Source organism: Gracilinanus agilis, chromosome 6, assembly GCF_016433145.1.
Source record: "Gracilinanus agilis isolate LMUSP501 chromosome 6, AgileGrace, whole genome shotgun sequence".
NCBI classification, from domain to species: domain Eukaryota; kingdom Metazoa; phylum Chordata; class Mammalia; order Didelphimorphia; family Didelphidae; genus Gracilinanus; species Gracilinanus agilis.
The window spans coordinates 219136356-219158640 of record NC_058135.1 but is presented as its reverse complement, the minus strand read 5'-3'; the positions used below and the strand labels follow the sequence as shown (position 1 = coordinate 219158640).

General features: G+C 40.7%; 2 protein-coding genes across 2 annotated transcripts in view; both read left to right on the top strand.

The window, feature by feature from the left end:
• The window catches only part of HGFAC (HGF activator), a 56234-nt gene extending 55235 nt beyond the window's left edge, over nucleotides 1–999 (top strand). Inside the window, exon 13 of the mRNA XM_044681769.1 lies at nucleotides 865–999. Coding sequence (XP_044537704.1) covers nucleotides 865–999 — 135 coding nt within the window. The remainder of the gene's footprint in view (nucleotides 1–864) is intronic.
• A 14179-nt stretch (nucleotides 1000–15178) lies between these two features.
• Nucleotides 15179–22285, top strand: part of DOK7 (docking protein 7) — a 120751-nt gene continuing 113644 nt past the window's right edge. Inside the window, exons 1-2 of the mRNA XM_044680287.1 lie at nucleotides 15179–15306; nucleotides 15454–15499. Coding sequence (XP_044536222.1) covers nucleotides 15253–15306; nucleotides 15454–15499 — 100 coding nt within the window. The 5' untranslated portion in view covers nucleotides 15179–15252. The remainder of the gene's footprint in view (nucleotides 15307–15453; nucleotides 15500–22285) is intronic.

The following is a 22285-nucleotide window of genomic DNA, read 5'->3' as shown; positions in this document are numbered from 1 at the left end:
GAAGGAAGGAGGGAAGAAAGAAAGAAAGGAAAGAAGGAAGGAAGGAGGGGAGGGAAGGGAAGAGAAGAAGAAGGAAAGAAGAAAGAAAAAGAAAATAATGAAGACAGAGAGAAAGAAAAGGAAAAAGAAAGAGAAGGAAGGAAGGAAAGGAAGGGAAGGAAAAAAGGAAGGGGAAGAAAGGGAAGGAAGGAAGGAAAGAAGAAGAGAAGGAAAAAATATTTCTTTATCCAATGAGTAAATGAATGGTTCTTTATCCTTTGGTTCAACTTCTACCCTCTGGGGTCAAACAGAATATGTCTAAACCTCTTCTCTGAAAAATTTTCAGATATTTGAAGACAATTTTCACTCACTTAATAGAACAAAAGGGGGTTATTTGAAATGAATGCAAAGATATTTCCCAACACCAAGATTTTCTACTTGTATGAACTTATATGAAGGCAGCTTGGTATAGTGGAGAGTGGGCTTATCCAGGATAACATGAAAAAATGTCTTGCATCTGATACATACTAGCTGCAAGACCCTGGGACAATTCACTTAAACTTTTAGTGCTCCAAGGAACTCTCTAAAGCTGTTTGATAGAGAAGAGTTTTGCATTGTAGAAATAGTTGTCCATGCTGCTGTACTCCTTGCACTGAAATTAGGAATCTGGACAAATAAACCAAAGCAGTTATTACATACCTCTTCATTATAAACATGTCAAAATATCTGTTAAATGACTACTGGGTGTAGAGCATGTTCTTATTGCTAAGGGAGATAAAAAGAGGAGGTTAGAAGATCCAAGCCCTACTTTCATGGAATTCAAGGTCTAAAAAAGGGACAAAAACACAAGCAGAGATAACTTTAATACAATTTTTGATTTTCTAGCCTGAATATTCTAAGTGTATCTCTACAGTGGAACACAAGTTCCTTGAGGACTTACAAATTTTGCTTTGTATCACCAGTATTCAGCACTATGCCTCGGACATAGTAGGGGCTTTAGCGCTTATTGAACGGAATTAGAGAATGTTATAGAATTTGTCATTATGTTAATGGTAAAGCTTCTCTAAGAATATCTTCTCATGAACCAATATTTGTCAATCTCATTCTATGACTAGGTCACAATAAGATTTTGCCAACCATCTCTACATTTTTAGTTTTGTTTGTCATACCTCTAGGGGTTCTTAACCTGGGTTCTGTGAACTTATTTTTTTAATTGGATAACTACATTTCAGCTTGATTGCCTTTATTTCATGTATTTTGTTTTATAAAACTTAATTCTGGGAAGAGGGCCATAAACTTCACCAGAATACCAAAAAGGTCCATGATAAAATGGTTAAAGAATTCCTATTTTATACAATCCCTTTCTGGAAAAATCAAGGAGTTAGAATAGGAATAATCACAGCACCAGGTTGGGATCTAGTACCAGAAATCCTGGTAGAATTATGTGATTGGATTCTAAATGTGGCAAACAAGCTTGGGTCAAAAATTTGATATTAATCCGGTTTCTTTTGATCAGACTTAGCTCTTGCTATTTGCTAGATTAAGTAGATATGATACAGGTAGAATCCCCCTGTTGAGTGGAGCAAGCATCTCCACTTGGTTCAAGGGATCAGAGACTGGAGCCAGGGAGAAGGGAAAGGTAGGGGGTCACATTTACTCCTGATAAATGCATAGATCAAGATGAATCATTCGTTCAACATTTCTGAAATGTTTACTAGGTGTAATATACTGTGCTTGACACTAAGAGGCACACAAATATAAATGTGATGTAGTACCTGCCTCAAGGAGATTACAGTCTAGATGGGGAGCTAAAACTCACATTTGTGAAACAGAAACAACTTATAATTATATCCCCAAATTATCTCTGACATCTGCACTATAGAAATTTATATTTAAATCAAGCCCTTTGATTCTGCTGATGATTTTTAGGAGAGTGGGAGTGGGTAAAAGAGAGAAAGCATCCCTCAACTGAGTAGTGTCTGCAAATTGACTTTTTTAGAAAGTGCCATGAAGGCATAAAACACAGATAGAAACACCGATAAGAGGGCATAGTGTTGGTGGTGTCATTGTACTTGTAAAAGGTGAGTGTGAACCTCGATTCTGGAGATTTCTTTGAAAAGAGAGAAAGAAACAGAAAAACACCTTTGGGGTACTCGTTATGCTTAAGGGGTTCATCATGATAATTTGTGTATTATCCACATACTCAGATCCTGATTGTCTGGAGTCAGCAACAAACTCATAAACAGATCTGCTGCAGCCAATCTCTCTCCCTGGAGCAGTTTGGAATCCAAAAGACAAATCAAATCCTGTGTTCCAGATCATAATATCTTAACCCCGGAGATAGGGGGTGTTTGGAGGGGAGGGGAGTGGTTTCATATAACCTCCGGTGGCAGACATTTCAGGGTGGTGAAAACTGTCTCCTCCCACCCACACAGTTCCTTGAAGAGTGATATCCTGTGTGGGATATTTTGCACCGGACCAGCATTCCATTAACAGATTTTAGCTCTTAGTTGAAACTCAGAGCCCCATAGAATATCAGAGTTGAGAAGGGCTTTTAAAACCATCATCACCATCATTATCACTGTAGGCTATAAAAATTTAACACCTGCCGAATACCGATTAAGACATGACTTTGTGGCTACTAACATTATACATCAGAAGCTTGCTATCTTTCATGAATTGACAAATGACAAATCCTTACACTACAAATAGAGACCTCAAAATATCTTGGAAAATTCAACCAACATATCATATTAGAACCGGACCATTACCACAAACTCAACTGTTGTTCACAATAGCCTAAACATAATCTTGATGCAGGAAAATGAAAGAATGATGTTTTTATTCACTCTTCCCATCCCAAATAATCACAATTTACAAGATATGTAAAACAAAAAGTTTTCAGAGCATAGTGTCCTAGAGATCAAAATCAAGTGGGAAAACAAAAGATATCTATATCTATATATACAGTTACTTCAGGGTCATAAGTTATTTATATTACTTATGTTGAAGTATAAAGTACCTGTTGTCCTATCTGCCACTGAAGTTATGCCAAGCATGCTTCCTGGAAAGCTGTTTACTAGAGCTGGGATTCCTAACTTGAATACATTTTAAAAATATTTTAAAACTATATTTTAATGTGATGCTTTCCCTTGTACTTCTATGTATTTTATTTTATGAATTTAGAACCATCATTCTTCACTAGACTGATAAAAGGATCCATGACACAAGTAACATGAAGAAATCCTGGACTAGAAATTGAACATACATCCTGATATTTTTGTTTAACTACAAAAAAAATGGGGTTTTTCCCCCTGTACAATAGTCCAAGGAACACTGACTATATGGAAATAATAGTAGGATAGCCATATGTTTTAGAACAATTACTGGCTGAATGGGAATGAATGAATGAAATTAATGAAAAGGCATTTAAGTGTATACTATATGCTCTCAGGAAACTCCCACTCTACTGGGGAGATAGATATGGAAGGGAACCTAGGGAAAAGTTTCAGCTGCCAGTCAGACAGAAAGGTCCCATGTTCCTTAGTGTGCAATGGTGAAGTAGATACATCTTCTTTAATCTTGTTTCCATCGCAAAAACCTTATCTGTTTTTGCTGCCACGTCATCTGTTGGCTTTCAGGATTTTGGAGGTAAAAACTTTCTGGGTCTTTAGATCCCAAGGAGGCTGCTGAAGCAATTAGAAGGTTACATTTCCACAAGGATTATGATGGCTGTGGGGTCCAAGCTAAAAGTTGGATCAGTTGTCTTAGTAACACAGAAGTTTCTAGGATTTTTGGAAGTTTGAGCACTATACTATTTGAACATGGCTTTTTGCATGCTCTCTATCTCCCTTCCCCATTAAACTATAAGTTTCTCACTAGCAAGGAGAGCCATTCTTTGTATCTCTGGCACTTAATATAGTGCCTGGCACATGGTAGGCACTTAATAATTACAAAAGATATTTATTAAGTTAAAGCAGGCGCAGGGGTCCTCTAGAGTTGACCTCTATCTCCCTGCCTTGAGTTACCTATTATGATCTCTTCAGAGACTTTGTTCAAGTGGTGTTCAAGGTCATTGAATGCAGATCAAAATATGACATATTCCATTATATATCCTTCACGAGATTTCCTTTGTATATATGATATGTGCCTTTTATCATGGCATGACTAATATGAAAATATGTATTACATGAAAGTATGGGTATAACCTATATCATATTATTCCCCACCTCAGGGAGGTGAGGAGGGGAGGGAGGAAGAAAATCTGAATTTTAAAATGCCAAAAAATAAATTGTGAAAAATTGTTTCTATATGTAACTGAAAAAATAAAAACGTTAAAAAATTATAGCTGTGGGGGGTAAGCAAGATCATCATAATAACTAAGCTACATGGAATGAAATACCATGACATATAGAGACTTGTCTGAGGTCATCAAAATCATGTGGAACTTGTATCAAGGATGCTAAAGGTGAAGCTACAGAGGATGAGCACATATCCTAATATTTTTATTTAACAACAAAACAGCTCTTTTATCCATATGCTCAACAATCCATAAAACATTGAGTATAAATGAATAATAGCAGAATTGATAGGCATTTACTAAGTGCCTTTGTTCTGGATTCTGCCTGAATCAAGACAGTGCCCTGGTACCTTGGACCAAATATTGGACCATAATGAAGCCCTTATAGATGGTTAAAAATTAATAAAAGAGATTTTTGTTTAGCCAAAAACAGGAATAGATAGTCAACAATCACAAGCATTGAGGTCACTTGGAGCTGATCTCAAGCTCCCTTACTTGGATTACCCATTATAATCCACCAGCCAAATATCAGAGAGTATTTGAACTCTTTATGGCAACTTTGTACTTGGGCAACCAAGAGGTGATGTCAATCATCTAAAGTAATTAGAGAACAATAAAGATACTATAATTAAGAACTAGATGGTGGGCTTCAGAGATGAGTGCTAGGCAATTGCTAGTAAAATCACCTGGGAGGGAATGTGACTTGAGCTGAGCCATGAGGATCAGGTAGGATTTAGATGAGGACTGGGAAGCAGAGGAAAGAGTATTTTTTTGTTCAGCTATTTCTATCATGTTCAATTCTCCATGACCTCATTTTGGAGTTTTCTTGGCAAAGATGCTGGAGTGGTTTGTCATTTCCTTCTCTATCTCATTCTATGGATTAGAAACTGAGGCAAACAAGGTAAGTGGCTTACCTAGGGTCTTGCCTGGAGGAAATCATAGTGTTAGTACTCCAATCATTGCTACTTCCATGCTGTCTTACACCAGGACTAATTTGAACTCCACCATCATTCTGAGACCCCTAACACAGATACTAGTGAAAGCCAGTGTTGAACATAGTGCCATAAGACACAGTAGGCACTTGAAAAAATGTTTATTGACTGATTGATGGTTACTTAACTGTTAACCTCCATTCTAGTTGTACTAAGACCACACAGGAAAAGGTACAAAAGTAGAAGGCAGCAGGATGGAGAATGTGGGAAGGCAGAACTCTATGGCCACAAAGAACATGGCCGTGGTGAGACCATTTCTGGAAGCCAAGTTTCAGATAGCCAAAGTGGCATGATATGTGAGTAGGACAGAGCAGCCACAGAGCCAGAAAAATCCTGCTCACTGTCCTTATGCCAACGTACTTGGCCTTGACCCCAGCTCTAGTGCTTGAAATACATGCAAGAGTTGGGGTAAGCAAGGATTTTGCAAACCAAGCAACTGCTCTGGGGAGGAAACTAGACTGTACAGGTGATGGCTGAAGAAGGAATCCCTGGGGGAAAAGACCCTAACCTCAAATCTGCGATTTCTTTTCAAATTTTGTAGTATGAACACACAATGAACTTAACAAGTACCAATGAACACTCCCTCATTGTTAAATCAAGTTATAGTGATGGGCAACTGCTGCCATGGCTATGCTGCTATATAAGATGTTTTCCCATATTCTACATATCCTATAATTGGTACAGATAATAATATCCCCATTTTGAAGATGAGACCCAGAGAGCTGAGGTTATCTCTTCAAGGTAAAAGGATCAGAGATTTAGAAGCTAGTAGGGACTTTAATGGTAATGTGGTCCAGTCACATCATTTAAATATAAGAAGACTGAGGTCCAGTGTAACCTGCCCATGAGCACAAAGGTATTCAACTCCAAGGCCTCCAAATCCAAATTCTGCTCTATCATACCATTCAGCACTCCCAACCTAAATTCCTGATTCTACCTTGAGCTGGTACTTTTACTCTTCTCTGTACTTTTAAGTTCACCTATGTGATATAGAGGGTTTCAGAACTCCTCCTATTAGAATGTAAGCTTCTTAAGAGCAAGGACTGGGGGCAGCTGGATAGCTCAGTGGATTGAGTGTCAGGCCTAGAGATGGGAGGTCCTAGGTTCAAATCCGGCCTCAGACACTTCCCAGCTGTGTGACCCTGGGCAAGTCACTTGACCCCCATTGCCTACCCTCACCACTCTTCCACCTAGGAGCCAATACACAGAAGTTAAAGGGGTTTTAAAAAATAATAAAAAAAGAGCAATGACTGTCTTCCTTTTTTTGTATTTTTACAGCTAGATTCCAAGTAATGAGAATTATGAATCCCTCAGAAATGATGATATTATTCAAATTTGCATTGCATTTTTCCATTGGGTTAGAACTAATGATCATATTTTAAATATGTGACAGGTTTGTCCCCAACGTTACAATCAATTCAAATTGGTACAATTTGGAGTTGTAATTAAGAGTAATTGAAGACCCAAAGCCCATTAGTATGGGGAATGTCTCCTCATTGATGGAGATAATTGTTCTGTGCCTGTGTTGAGTGGGCAGGGAGGAATAGTTGATAAGAGTGGAAGAGAGGAGAGATTAGTCTCTTCAGTCTCTTGAGTCAAGCATGAAGGTGTCATTGTATGGCTAAATGGGAAGAAATAGTAAATCTCTGGTCTCTTATTATGAGTAGTTAAGTGGTACAATGGCTAGAGAGCTGGGCTTGGAGTCAGGAAGATTCATCTTCCTTAGTTTAAATCCAGCCTCAGACATTTATAGCTGTGTGACCCTGGGCAAATCGCTTAATTCTATTTGCCTCATTTTCCTCATCTGCAAAATGAGCAGGAGAAGGAAATGGTAAAATACGCTAGTATTTTTGCCAAGAAAACCTCAAATCGGGTCATGAAGAGTTGGACACAACTGTAAACAACAAACCTCCTCTTTCTCCATTGTCTTCTCTAAGGGAGACTATTTCCTTCCCAAAGGGGAAATTTGGCCACTTTGCCTTCCATAGAGAGAGGGGTGCTGGGCTAGAATTATATCTATTTATTCCTTTAAATATTATTAGCTAGGAAAGGAAGTTTTCCAGTTCAACATAAACTCCTGATTGCTATTTATTATTGGAGAAAGGAAGACCCAAACTTTATATCCAAATCTTGACTTTCTTCCTACTAGTTTCACAATGAATACAAATAGTAACAAAGAAATCCATTTATCCAAGCTGATAGCAAAATAGAAATTAGAGAAAGTATACATAGGAGAATATCTATCAGATTATACAAAGTGAAAGAGCTCTCCCATTAGAGAAAGATTAGTCAGTTCAACCTAAAAAGTCCAAGATCTTACCCAAAGGGAATATTCCCAGAAGTGTCTAGTGTAACAAGCTGGAGCTAAGGACATGATGGAGGATGCTAGCTCCTCTCATTTTGGCTTCTTCCCAGATTTTAATTCTCCCTTCCACAATCTGAAGGAGAGTTGACATTATCCATCTTCTTTCTTGTAGCTAAAATTAGAAGCATTATCAGAAGCAAATGTAGAGCCCAAAGACTATTCAGTCAAGACACTCAAGAGAGTGAGATCTCTTCTCTTCCGGTCTCACCAATTCCTCCTCCCTGCCCATTTAATGTAGGCACAGGTTAATTATCTTCACCAATGAGGAAATAGTCTCCATACTAATGGGCATTGCAACTCTAATCACACATAATTAACAATTCCAGATAGTGTAATTTAAATACATTGTACCACTTCAGGGAGTTCATAATTTTCACCAATATGGATTTAGCTGTATTCCCAACCCTTAGCCTAGAGCCTCACACATAGTAAATGCTTAATAAATCTAGCCTAATCTTTCAATATTAATAATTTCCCCCATAATAATAATCTAGCCCACTCTCATATTTCCCCCAATGAATTCTTATAAGGATTACGGTTTCACATTTAATCATCCTCTAAGTATCTCTTCACAACTTCTCTTGGTGGGCAGGGAATAAAAGACTCTTCAGTTCCCTCATCTATAAAAGTAGGGATGATCATAGTGGCATTACCTGCCTCCTAGGGTTGCTGAAAGGAAAGTAGAGACTTTGGTATGTTGAAGAACTCAAGTTACTGTAATTATTCTATTCAAGAATTAGTGTCAGCTATTCAGGCACATACAGAGATGGGCGAGAACCAGCCCTTGAGGAGTTCCCAGTCCTAGAGAAGAGGTAAGAGTATGATTTCATCTTGGAGCAAGTGGGACTACATGAGATAATGAATGAATGGGAGAGTGAATGAATGAATGAAAAAACAAAACAAAACGGTAAGTGCTTATTATGGACAAAGTGCACTGTGCTTAATCTCAGGACTCCAAATAAAAGAGTAAAATAGTCCCTGATCTTAAGGAGCTCACATTCTGAAGGGAGAGAAATCACATATGGAAGGTTTTAGCTGCAAGTCAGATAGAAAGGTCCCATAGCTCTTAAGGTATAGGGCCAAAACAGATCATATATCATCTTTAAAAGAAATTTTTTTTGCAATAATGGGTTTATTTTTTTTTTAATCCTTAACTTCTGTGTATTGCCTCCCAGGTGGAAGAGTGGTAAGGGTGGGCAATGGGGGTCAAATGACTTGTCTAGGGTCACACAGATGGAAAGTGTCTGAGGCCAGATTTGAACCTAGGACCTCCAGTCTCTAGGCCTGACTCTCAATCCACTGAACTACCCAGCTGCCTCCAGTAATGGGTTTATTAAAGAAAGTGACATTAATTTTGACACTAACCTTTGTGACTTAGTTTCTGAATCCACAACTTGATTGAAACTACTCATTCCAAGGTTACAAATAATCAATGCATCATCTTTAATGTCATTTCTACTAATGGAATCAGTTTTAAAATTTTATTATTAATAGAATTTATTTCCAGGTATCTCAGCAACTCTCCTTTCTACAGAAGGCATCATCTGGCAAACAGATATGTATACATATAGATTATGTTTTTCATGTTTCCATTTTCAGTTTATTTTCTGGAGGTGAACATTTACAAGTTATTTTTCTAATGCTAAATCTGTAGCTGTATATAATGTTCTCTTGATTCTGAAACTTGTTTCACTCTTCATTATCTTTTGTAGTTCTTGCTAAGTTTTAAAAAATTAACCAGCTCATTGTTTCTTATGGTGCCTTAGACCACAACTTGTTCAGCCATTCCCTAATTGAAGCACAGCTCCTCAATTTCCAGTTCTTTGCCACCACAGAGAGCTGCTATAAATATTTTGGAATATATAGGTTCATTTCCTTTCCCCCTGATGTACTTGGGAAACATTGCTGGGTCAAATCACAGTTTCTTATGTTGAATTATTTGAAAATGCCAAGGGCTTTTGATGGCAAGAATTTGCTTTCCTATCCCTAGTAGTCTTGGCTGTAGCACCAACAGAAAGCATTTCCTTTTGGGGTTGTTCATCTGGATAAAGGGTATAAGGGTTAGACTGGAAGCAGGATAAGTTATCTGGAAGGTACTGACAGCCCCAGGGCTCTGGAGTTATCTGGCTGTTGGTGGCAGTTGTTCAGAAGTTATTACTGGTAGTGGTGGTGAGAAAGATGGGATTCTTTTCTATAGTAAATGATGGTTATAGTAGGGTCCAGGCTGGAAGCAAGATGAGTGACTTGGAGGTAGGGGAGATATTGCATACCCCCAAGGCTCTTGGGTTCATGATCCTGAGATATCTCTATTGGAGCCTTAGGAGAGGTGATGGTTGAGTGGTGGTAGTGGTTTGACTGATGTGGCACAAACCGCCTTGTGGCTCCAGCAAAATCTGGAGGAGAAAATTCTTCAGAGACATTTGGGGAAAGGAGAGAAAAATTTTCAGTCCCATTCCCTCAGTTTAAATTTAAATATTTTTAAATGATTAAAGAATGTCACAATACAAATTTCTCCTTTTACCCAAGGTAAAAGTATTTTAACAGGACATACTTTTGCATTTAGCAAAAGCCAGTTTCCAGTAGACTTCTGGATTATGTTCTTGACTTTTATTTCTTGGACTTATTGGTCTCTGGATCCTAGGAACAATTTTAAACCAATTCTTGTCTATCTTTTCCCTCTCACCCTCCCCTAACAGCTCCACAGTCTTATTGTTTTTCCATGATAATCTTAAATAAAAAACCTAAACATTTTTTTTCTACCTACTCTTGCAAACAGATTGATCTGCCTGTAGGATGACCATTGGTAGAGCTCCTTTCTGTCTTCCGTCTTCCTGAAGTCCTCTGAATTCCCACAGCTTTGCCTCGGTGTGTTTTATCTGAATCTTCTGTCAATCCAGAGACAAATGAGTTGTTGATGTCTGCCTTCTTTGTGGGAGGGAGATCTATAGAGGCAGACAGAATTATGGGCCTGGCAGCATCTGATAGGGGATGTAAATGACCTCTTAGCTAAAAGATGAATGAACTTCTTCCTGGCCCCTCCCTTTCCTACATTCTTATGTCCTTGAGTGGGCGCCAGTCTGACAGACTATTCTTAATCTCACTGTGTGCTGAATTGGGGACTAGGATCAATGGACCAGAAAAATCCACCAAAACTAAAAGATAAATAACAATGGTAACATCTGACATTTACCTGCTGCTTTATAGTCTGCAATGCTCTTAAAAGCCATTCTTTCATGTGATAAAGTTTAAATGCTTTAAAAGGGGACATTCAGGGCTCTCTACTGCCTACAGGTAATCTCTATTCAATTCATTTCATAGGATCCTAGAAATTAGAGCTGGAAAGGAGCTTAAAGATCACCTTGATCAGATCTTTGATTTTATAGATGAGAAACTGAGGCTCAGAATAGTTAAATCAAATTATACAAGGCCACAGAGGTGGTAAGTAGCAGAGCCAGGAAGATGTTCTAACTCCAGATTAAGTGACCTCTTCAGGGTACCACATTGCTTTATCAGTTCAATTCAATTTAATAAGACTTGATTAGGAAAGTCAGGGATCAAATCTATGAGTTGTTCTCAGACAACTCAATGAAATTATAAGTCTTAATGAAATTGTAGGCCTTTCTGGAAGAGTCTGCTTCTCATAGAAGTAGACAAACATCCTCGTCCTTTGCTGGAGTAGGGAGGGAAGTAGAGGAAATTTTTCTTATTGTGTCTAAATGTTTGAATCTCCCTCTCCCTCTAAGACAGTGGTTCCCAAACTTTTTTGGCCTACCACCCCCTTTCCAGAAAAAATATTACTTAGCCCCCTGGAAATTAATTTTTAAAAAATTTTAATAGCAATTAATAGGAAAGATAAATGCACCTGCAGCCATCACCACCTCCTGTATCACTGCAGCCCCCGCCAGGGGACAGTAGCGCCCACATTGGGAATCACTGCTCTAAGATGACAAGGTAATTAAGGCTCTGGATTATGGCTAAGGACCTGTTCTGTCTCTGGTCTTGAGAGAGAACTGTGAATCAGCCCATCCCTTTTAGCTCTTTTCTGTTAATGGAATGGATTTTCTCTCTTAGACTTCCATATGACAGTGCAGCAAAGGAGGGTAAAGGGGGAAGAGTCTGAGTAGAAATAGAAGACAATGACATGCAGAAAAATCTCCTGATAATTGGCTGATGTGTGCCCAGATGAGTCTTAAAGGGCAGCTCTTAGACCTCAAGTGTCTGGTTGCCTTCTTTCTTTCAGTTTCCCTTTTTGAGTAGAGTTTAGAGACCAATTATCCTGAAAATAAATGTATGCATCTAGCTGGGAAGGTTACTTAGTGGGTTGTACTGAGTTCTAGAGGCAGCACTAGGAAAAAATTTTCTTGACAGCATGCAATTTGGAGAAGGAAGATGACTGTCCTGAAGCTGTCCTAAAGTTATATCATGACAGGACAAGAGATCAGTTCTTTGCTAGCCCTCTCAGATATTGCTGTTATACAGTGTGGATCCGAAGTGAATAGGATATGTTTCTTCAGTAGTCTTAAAGGGCCTTTACCTTCCTGGGAAATCTAATAGGTGTGATGGGCTATTTGAGCATTTCATGTTTCTTATGTATGCTTATAAATGCCTGAATCCTTTGTATCTTGGGTACTTTCTGGGGCAGGCAAAATAAAAGCTATCTCATACCTTAAACCAATGTTGTACATTGAGTACTTGTGTGGAAGCTGGGGACCCGGCCAAATTACACTTACCAACCACAGGCTGGGAAGAGGTAACCCCTTTGTGTTGAGTCCCAAAAGTCAAACCTGGTTTATGCCAGCCCAAGGGTTCCCCAAGAACTGTAAGGTCCAGAGTCCCAACGGTAACATCTCCAGTTATTCAGTATATATTGAGAATTAAATGTCGACTAAAAATAGACTGCTGTATGTTTCTAATGATGACTTACATATGTACAGAAAGAGATATGAACGTTATCAGGACAGGAAGAAGAAGAGGGCCAATTATGTAGGAGGATTGGAAAGATGGACAACCTGTATGCTGCACTGGGACCCACAGAATATAAACAGATCAACCTACACATTGGGTAGACCCTTGGGTCTGTTGGAGAATATGACCATGAACTGAACTGGATGAGGTGTGGATGTGCCATGGGAGGGAGTATCAATATGAATGAAATTGTGGGTTCTTTGAAATGTCTATGCAAGGTACTGTGCTAGATCCCGGAGCAGATAGATACTGGAAGCTCCTTGAGGCAGAAATGGTATCTTATTTATTCTTTTTACCTTCTTCATTGCAGAGTCCAGTGGCTTTTTAAATATTTTGTGTTTTCATCATGAGTGCTTCCGCTAAAACTAGTCACTATCCTTTAGGATAGAGTTTCTTAATTATTTTTATGTGTCCTGGATCCTTTGGTAGTATCTGGTGAAGCCTAGAGACTCCCCACCCCCCTCCACACCTCAGAATTATATTTTAATAATGAACAAAACAAAACAGAGAGGGTTACAGTGGAAACCAATTATATTGAAGTGGAGTTATTAAAAATATTTTAAAATAAGTTCATAGTCCCTAGGATAAGAACTCCTACTTTAATGGATCACCTTTATTAGTTGCTATGGCTAGAATAATTTTGTTAGTTAATTTTGTAAGACCAACACTTTGGGGATAAAGCTCTCCATGCTTAGTCTAGATATTGGATAAGAAAATAGGTCAGATCATGCCTGTACTCCTTGAAGCTCTAAGGTAATCATAGCTAATTTTTCTATTGGTCTTACCATGTTTCTCTAAACCAGTCCATTTTGTCATTTCTTATAGTGCATTAACATTGCATTATATCTACATACTATACTTTATTTAATTTTCATCAACTGATGGGTCTCTATGTAACTTCCAGTTCTTTGCTACTACAAAAAAGAACTACTATAAATATTTTTTAACAAATGGGCCCTTTTCCTCTTTCTTTAATTTCTTTGAACTATAAGTTTAGTTATGTCAAATCAAAATGTATGTGCAGTTTAGTGACTTTTTAGGCAGAGTTCAAAATTGCTTTCCAGAATGACTGGACCAGTTCACAGGTCCATCAGCAGTGCGTGAGTGTACCTGCTTTTCTGCAGCCCCACCAACAACTGTTTTCCTTTTTTATAGTCTTTACCCATATGATACAGAGTGCTTTCCTCACCAAAAACCCTTATGAGTTATAAGATATTCCTTTCATGGAGACACATCACAGCTCCTCCATTCTTTAGTAGATGGTTTTATGAGATTTTTTGGGAGTATACATGGATCCTTTTGTACATATGGGTTGTTGCAGAAGGTTCCAAAATATTTATTTTCAGATGCCTCTAAGTGAAAATAAATATTCTCTGTATATAGGTTGATCTGTGGAAAGCAGGCACAGAGTTCATTGAAAGACATATTCTGACATTGTAGACTCTTCCAGGAATTATGCTTTACCAGTTTAACTGTCAAGGACAAAGAATCTCCTCAGAAGGATGACAAACTATGGGGCAGCTGAAATCATTACCAGAGAGCCATTATAATATTGCATAAAATTTTTATTGAAGGATCTAAGAAAACAAAACAAAGAAACTCTTAAAAAAAGATTCAGCGAAATCCCCCCAGGGCCACTAACAGTTAGGAACATGAATAGCCTTTTGACAGATCTCCAAAACACTGACTTTGCATTTCCCCCAGGACCCAGATCTGCCTTACTGCTTAGCAGTGTGTGGTTTATTATTCAGACCTGGCTGACTCTTCAGGACCCCACTGGGAGTCTTCTTGGCAAAGACACTGGATGGTTTGCCACTCCCTTCTCTAGCTCATGTTATAGATGAGAAAATGGAGGTAAACATGATTAAGTGACTTGCCCAGGGCACACTCAGCTAGAATCTGAGGCAAGATTTGAACTCAGATCTTCTTGATTCCAGGGCTGGGGGACACCTAGCAGTCCATGGAATAAACTAAGTACCTAAAAAATATTTATCAACTCTAATCCTTCTAGCCGTTCTCCTGTGTGTGTGCTACATCGCCGTCTTCCTGTTACCTTCTCAGCGCATTCCCATCTTTTGAATTTCTTGAGAGCCTAGAGACTCTCAGGCAAATCCATTCTTCCTAAGTGAGCACTGAGGAGGGGAGAAAAAGAACTTAATTTTGGGGCAGCATGTACTTGATGGAGAAGAAGCCCCTGTGAAAGAAAGCATCTGCATTTGGACCCGGGTTCATTTCTCAGTTCTGCAATTGTAGTGGAGGTTGGGGTGAGCCACCTGTGAAACTTCAAGTTTTTCATCTGTAAAATGGGGACAATGATTGTTGTACTCCGTAGCTCCCAGTATTCTTGGGAGAAAAGGACTCTGTAAACTAAGCACTAGAAATGTGACTTCTTGTAATTATGGTCGCTTCTCTTTCTGGTTTCTCATACACTTTGCTCTTCTTTCTGCCCGCCCCCCACCCTCCCCCTGGCTTGTCAAACAGTTCCCTCTTCTGTCAGCTCCTTCCCTCCCTCCCTGTCCCTGTCCAGGGCCCTAATAAAGCTATTTTGAAAGTGACCCAGTCGGTCTGGCTGCCCGAGCGCCCAGAGGGGGAGAGCTCGAGGAGGGAGAGGCCGGAGCTGAGGGCGCAGCTGTTTGGAACCATGACTGAAGATGACGGATTCGGTGGTGGTGGAGGGTCAGGTCAAATTGAGAGATGGAAAAAAGGTAGGGGGCACGCCTTATACTTTCCCCTACCTTCAAGAGACCCTCTTCCCCTCCACGCGGGCAGCAGGGGGTGGGGGCCGGACTGGGTCGGAAGCCCCCTACTCCCTGCCCAGTGCATAACCGTCTGCTTTTGTATCTCCCCCGCAGTGGAAAACTAGGTGGCTGGTGTTGCGCAAGCCCTCCCCGGTAGCAGGTAAGGCAGCGGGGCGCGTGGCCTGGGGACTTCTGGGAAGGGGTGCGTAGTGAGGGGTGGGGGTGGGGGCGGTTCAGGTGAGGGGCGCTTGGTCTGAGGAGTCCTGGTGAGGGCGCGTGGAGAGGGGACACGTGACCAAGGAGGGCTGAGGTGCGAACGGGGAGATTCCAGGTGAGGGGGACAAGGCGAGGTACAGGTGACTAGGTAAGGTTTGGGGACCGCTGCAGGCGAGGGGCGGGTAGCCTCAGACTCTTTGGGAAGAGCTCTTGGCGAGGGGGTAGGCGATTAGGGAACGATGTAGGGTGGGCTTCTAGGCAGTGGTGCTTGACTTGCGAACCTACGGCGGCGAGAGTTCACGTGGTGCTGGGTGGGAGACGGCTTTTGGCATGAGATTTCGGGGTTTGGGGTTCTTGGTGAGGGGAACACGGCGCGGAATGGAGATGGGGTACTCATTGCAGAAGTAACTAGCCTTCGAGACGGACAGGTTAGCCTCGACAGGGTCTCCTGGCTTGGCTTGGGGGCACGACAGCCCAGCTGTGAGTCCCATTGCTGGGTTCTTGTGGGCAGGTCTCCCAAGAAGCTGTCCCAGGCTGTAGGGAACGATTGCTTCACCTGACCTTCTCTTTCTCTGCGGCGAGTCGAGCTGGGGGTGGGGAAGAAACTGACACTTTGACTGACTATGGAGGAGGGTCGCCGCAGCTAGGAGCTCGACCCAGACTCCCTCTTCTCTACTCCCAAAACTCAGTAAGAGGCACCTTGCCCATAGTGGCCCCTTTGGGGATTGAGTTCTCTACCCTTCCCCAGGCCCTGATTTCTTTGCCCCGAATTATCTGCGAGCCTCTTGGTGTGAGCCCTGGGCCGCCCGAAATAGAAAGAGGATATTGAAGTAGACCCAAAGTGTAACAGAGAGAAGAGGGGAAGGTAACAGGATATGGGGGAGGAGGGCGCTTCGGGCCGCACCCCCCACAGAAAGACTAGGAGCCGCCTTTCCAGCCTCTGGACTCCCTCCTTCTCCCCCAATTGCTTGGCGTGGGTGGGGCGGGACACCTCGGCTCCTACCAGGGTCTTTTTAGGGAATGAGTCATAAATGAAGTGGGACACTAGGATCTGGAGTTTCTATCTCTTTGTTCCCCACCTCCCCCGCCCTTAGGCCATCAGAGACTATCAGAGGCAGGAGAGACTTCGAAAACCTCGTAATAGTTCAGGTATCTAAAGGGCATCATGGTTTAAAAACCATTTAAATGGATATATACTGATATATGGTGGCTCCTTTAACAGTGTCAGAACTGGAAGGGATCTTAAAAGACCAGGGATCCCGATCCTCTCATTTTACAGATGGGGAAACAGATCTGGAGTGGAAGTCTTTTGTGGAGCCTTAGATAGGAAGGAAACTCAGAGAGAACAGGTGTTGGGCCTCAGAAGTAGTTGCATTTCTAAACTGAATTGTGCAGCTGTAGGATGCATTCTTGTGAAGTTTTTCGTTCCTGTCATCTTGCCAGTTTGAATTGAATTGTAGAGTTGAATTATTGCCAAGCAACTAATTTAAAAGAAAAAAAAAGAAATGGGCGCATAATCATAAGATCTAGGCATCCCTGTATCTCCAGCCTGTTGCAGTTTTACAAACAAGTGATGATTGTTTGATGAGTTCCTTTAAATTTTGCAAACCCCCTCCTTACCAGTCTTCTCCCTCCTAGATCTCTGTCTTCCTAGTCCTTAAGGCAGTTCACAGAATGGCTTACCTTCTGCCATTCCTCTTCCCCTCTTGAAAGATGTTGAATATTTTGGGCAAAAGTGGGTTATTTTCATTTTTTTGTCTATCCTCGGTGGTTGGTTGGGGGAGAGAAGTGGAAATTCAGTTTTCTTTAGAAAATTGTTAGTCAACATGCATTGGCTTTATCCATCTGAAGACATCATTGAGCTGGTTTCTTGGATGAATTCTGGCCTTCAGTTCTTTGGTTTCAATACTGTGGGCACACTTGTGCGGTCTTTAAGCATTGTTAGAGTTGCAGCTGTTTGAAGAAACAGGTGTCTCCATACTATCATGCATGCCAGAGTTGTGTGTGTGTGTGTGTGTGTGTGTGTGTTGCTAGTGAATGAAGATGGTGGGATGTTCTCTCTTTGGTCTAGGAAGTGGTAGAAGTACATTTCACATTTTCTTTTAAATTTATTTTAGGTATTAATGAATAGAGCTCTTTTCATGTTTTTTTTTTCCTTCTTCAGAACTGAAATATAAGAGGTTCTCTGTCTATTAGAAAGAACTGGGTGCTTGGTGTTAGGTCCTGGCATCCTGATGCTAAGTGACTGTGGGAAAGTCACTTCCTATGTCAGAGCCATTAAAATGTGAACTCCTTGAAGGCAAACCCCATGTTTTTGACTTTCTTTGTACCCCCAGAGTTTAGTATAGCACCTAGTAAGCATTTAATAATACATCTGATGGGGGTGGGCAGTGATGGAGTCGGGACCCTTTGCTTTGAGGTTCTGTGTTTTTCACCAGTTAACTAATATTGCTAAATGGAATGAAGAAAAGTATATACCAATTCTGTGCTTTCCACTCACAATACATACCACCCCTGCCTTCCACCTGGCTGCTAAAAGCTTGCCAAACATTCTTAATCTGTAGAGGAGAATACCCAAGACATTTTGAAGGTTGACAGGTAATTTTAAGCAGGACACAGGAGAACATACCACATGCACACTGTGGGGTGGGGAGGTCTTTGCAGTCAAGGAAAATTCCCTAAACCTGCACATGTTCCCTTTCCTCCTTTTGTGTCTTAAGTTCACCTTATGATGTGTAGACCCTTAAAATATATTTCTACTTGAAAGGGTATTCACCTCAATACACCTTTTTAGCCTGAAACATCCCTCTGAAAAACCCAGGGGAGGAAAATTCTCAGAAAAATTGTAGAGTTACCAAGAATAGAAGGAGACAATCAGCCTAGACCTTCAATAAATCTAATCAATAGCAAGAATCAAGATTTCTAGATTTACAAACTCTTAAGGAAATCATACTTATTGAATCTCAGGACAGCCTTCTGAATAAAGGCATAGCTAGGAAAAGCTGGAAGGGGATCTTAGAGGGCATTTGAGGTAACTGGTATTAAAGATGAAGAAACTGAGGTTCAAAGAAGGGTCTTTGCCCAAGGCTATCTAGATGGTTCCACAGCAGAGACAGGACCAGAACTCTGTTGTTTTCTTTATCTTTTAGGCTTCTATGCCTGCTATTTCCACTATTCCAAAGTCCTTTGCCTTTCTGCCTTTGACTACTTCTGGAGTTTTGAGCTTAGTTTTGGGTACCACTTTTCAGAAGGGTTATTATTAAGAGGAGAGGGGACTAGATAAGTAAGTGAACTCCAGACCAGGTTATATGAGATTGTAGGAACTGGTGGTGACATGTAGCCTGGAGTGGAGTGTGTCTGTGTGTCTGTGTGTCTGTGTGTGTCTCTGTGTCTGAATTCATTGAAATCCAACAATATGTAAATTCAGTGATTTCCTTGAAGGCAGCATGTCAAAGCAAGGGATCCCACTCTTTTCAGATTGAGTGACTACTTTGTAAACCCTCTAAGTGTTGTAAAAATGCGAGTTCTCCTTGGAAGCCTTGAGATCCCTGAAAGTGAGAAAGGACTTCACTTGGAGTCTTCCTTCAAGTAGCATTGGGATGGGTGGGAAAAAAAAAGGATCATTGGATGCTGCCTGGTTTTCCTGCCAGCCATGGATCACAGACCCTTGTAGAAAGGACCATTTACTTGTTAGAACCATTCAACTTTTGAAGGTCTAGTGCTAGGCAGTTCTAGAATGAACCTTCCTACATTGAACTCATAGAGCACTTAATTTTACAACACTTTGAAATAAGTGGGTTGTAATAGAAGTTACCTGTTGACTTCAGATTGTTTGCAGCCTTTTGCCTAGATTTCTCCTTTGCCCCTAATAACAATACTTGCCAGTTGTGTGATTTGGCCCACAAGAGACTTCCCTGGATGAAAATATCTATGACCCCTTGATGACTTATTTACAAATTCCTAGAAACTTATGGACCTGAGACATATCAAAGCCAAGTGATTTGTCCAGGATCACAATGCTTCTAAGGGTCAGACATGGAATTTTTAAAAATTAAATTTTATTTTGTTTTCACTTAACAGATTTTACAAGAAGTTTTTGTCCAATGTCAACTTTGTGCCAGATACTTTCATAAGCATGGAGTACAAAGAAAAGTGAAAGACAGTTCCTGCTCTCATGGGACTTAGATTCTGACATGTAAACCACTATGTACAAACAAGATATTTACTGGATAAATTGAAAATAAGAAAGGCACTAAGATGAGAAAAGCTCTGTGCAAAAAGTGTAATTGTAGCTGAGACCTGAAGGAAGCCAAGTGAGCCAGGAGGTAGAGATGAGTAAAGAGAACGTTCCAGACATCGAGGACAGCCAGGGAAAATGCTTGAAGTCTTGAGATGGAATGTCTAGTTTGAGGAATAGTAAGGAAGCCAGTGTCTGAACTGAAACGTGTATGTGTGTGTTTAAAAGGTACAGGAAAACTGAAAGGTAGGAAGGAGAGGCTATAAAGGACTTTAAAAGCCAAACATTTGGATTTTATATTTATCTTGGTAGGAAAATCTAGGTGTCATAGTGGATAGAGCATCAGGCCTGGAGTCAGGAAGATCTGAATTCAAATCTAGCCCCAGATACTAGCAAGCCACTTAATCCTGTTTGCCTCAGTTTTCTCACCTATAAAGTGAGCTGGAGAAGGAAATGGCAAACCACCCCAGGATCTTTGCCAAGAAAACCCCAAATGGGGACATGAGGAGTTAGATGTGACTGAACAACAATTTATCCTGGAGATAAAAGGGAGCCAGTTGATTGAATAAGAGGGATGATGTGGTCCAAGATAACAATAGTTTATTTTCTCTTCCTCCCCACCCAGGCAAGGTAAGATTTAAACTCAAGTTTTTGTGATCTAAGGCCCAGCATTTCATCTCCTGTGCCTCTTTGCCTTTTAGAGCAATAAAGGACCACATCTGGCATCTCATTATTGCTCTAAAGAGCAATAATATGGCACAGCAGAGAGAATGCTGGGCCTCCAAACATACCTAGCTCAGTGCCTGGCAATTAGTAAGTTTGATAAATGTTCATTGCATGACTCTTCTCTTTTCCCTATCCACCACATTTAATTATTATTATTTTTGCCAGGTCTAATGAATTCTGCCCCTATAACTCATCCCATACTTGCCCAGTCTTTCCTTCTTTTTTTTTTAAATTAAATTAATTAGTTACTTTGTTACATTAAAATACCCAGCTGATTCCCACCTTCCCTCCTGTCCTGCACTAGAGAAGGCATCATTTGATGAAAAGACACTTTTAGATACTTTCTAACTCTGTGACCCTGAGCATGTCCTTAGCCTGGATTGCCTTATCCTTGTTACTTAGTCTGGCTTATAACTGGATCTAAGACAGAAGCCAAGGATTTAAACAAACAAACAAAAACCAGATCTCCTAAATAGATTTGTGTTTAACAGAATAATTCCTAAAATGATAATGTAACAATTGTACTAAACCCCAGAGCATCCTATTTAGTGAACTGCATAGCAATATAAAAAACACATTTTCCTGACCTAGAAAAACAGAGTAGAGAGGAAACACATCATCTGGCCAGTCTGTCATGAAGTGGGTTGAGCATCTCATTAATTGAGTTCATCAATATGACTGCCTGGGACCTCTAGGTGGAGATCAGGCTGGGTGAGTCTCCAGAGCAAATGGGTTGCTTTCTTGCTTGCAGATGACTGTCCCTTTAATACCAGCAATCTTCCAGTAATGCTAATGGCTGTGGATGGTGGAACACCAAAATCTTAGAAGAATCATGCCTGCAAGCAGGGCAAATGGCACTGGAGGGATGTGTGGGAGCAGTAAGGGGACTGCAGCTTATTACCATTAATGGTTTGCTCATGAAATGTGGCTTAAGGGACAAGGTCATATTTATAACAAGAACAAGAGTCGGGATTTGAACTCACATCTTCTTCTTCTTCTTATTGTCTCTCCTTACCCATGAGTAGGGGATGTAGCATTTTTTCAGTGAATTGTCACAGAATGTGCCCAAATAAAGCAACAGAGATGAGGATGGGCAGGACAACATGTGAGAGTCAGTGAATCGATGAGCTTAGCCAGAGTACAGGCAGTGTTGATGTTGGGGAGCAGTGGTGAGGACAGACAGGCAATGGGATCCTCCCTTAGCACTAGTATTTGTTCTGAATGCTATATCCAAGGTCCTTCATGCCCAGCAGTTGTTCCAAACTTGTCACTCACCCTTAATCCCACATAGTAAATGTCCTGTTCCAGTTCCTCAAATTCCATTTAGAAGCCCCTGCACCAGATTACTCTAGACACCTACTTTGTCTTCTCCTCTTCCCCTCTCTGTTCTTTCCCTTCCCACTCAGGCAAATGACCTCACTGCTTGGTTTGTTTGTCCAGCCTTCTCATTCTGAACTTTTCATCTCTCACACTGCCTTCTGGAATGCCCTTCTATCCTCTCCTTCCCTCATTGCCCAACCCCACCCTCCCTCCTGCCCTTTAAAGACCTCTCAAAATCCTACAAGGGCTTTGCACAATCAGCCAGTGGATACCTACCCTGAACCCAGCCCGGAGTTAGATATTTCTGGGGTAGGCAGGATAAGTAAGGGATCACGCCCCTTTCCTTGAAGAGCTTACAAATAAAACCCATGTCGCACACTGAGAGGGAACATGCTTCAGAGAGAGAGCCCACCATGTGGAAGAGAATCAGAAAATCTGTGTTTGCAT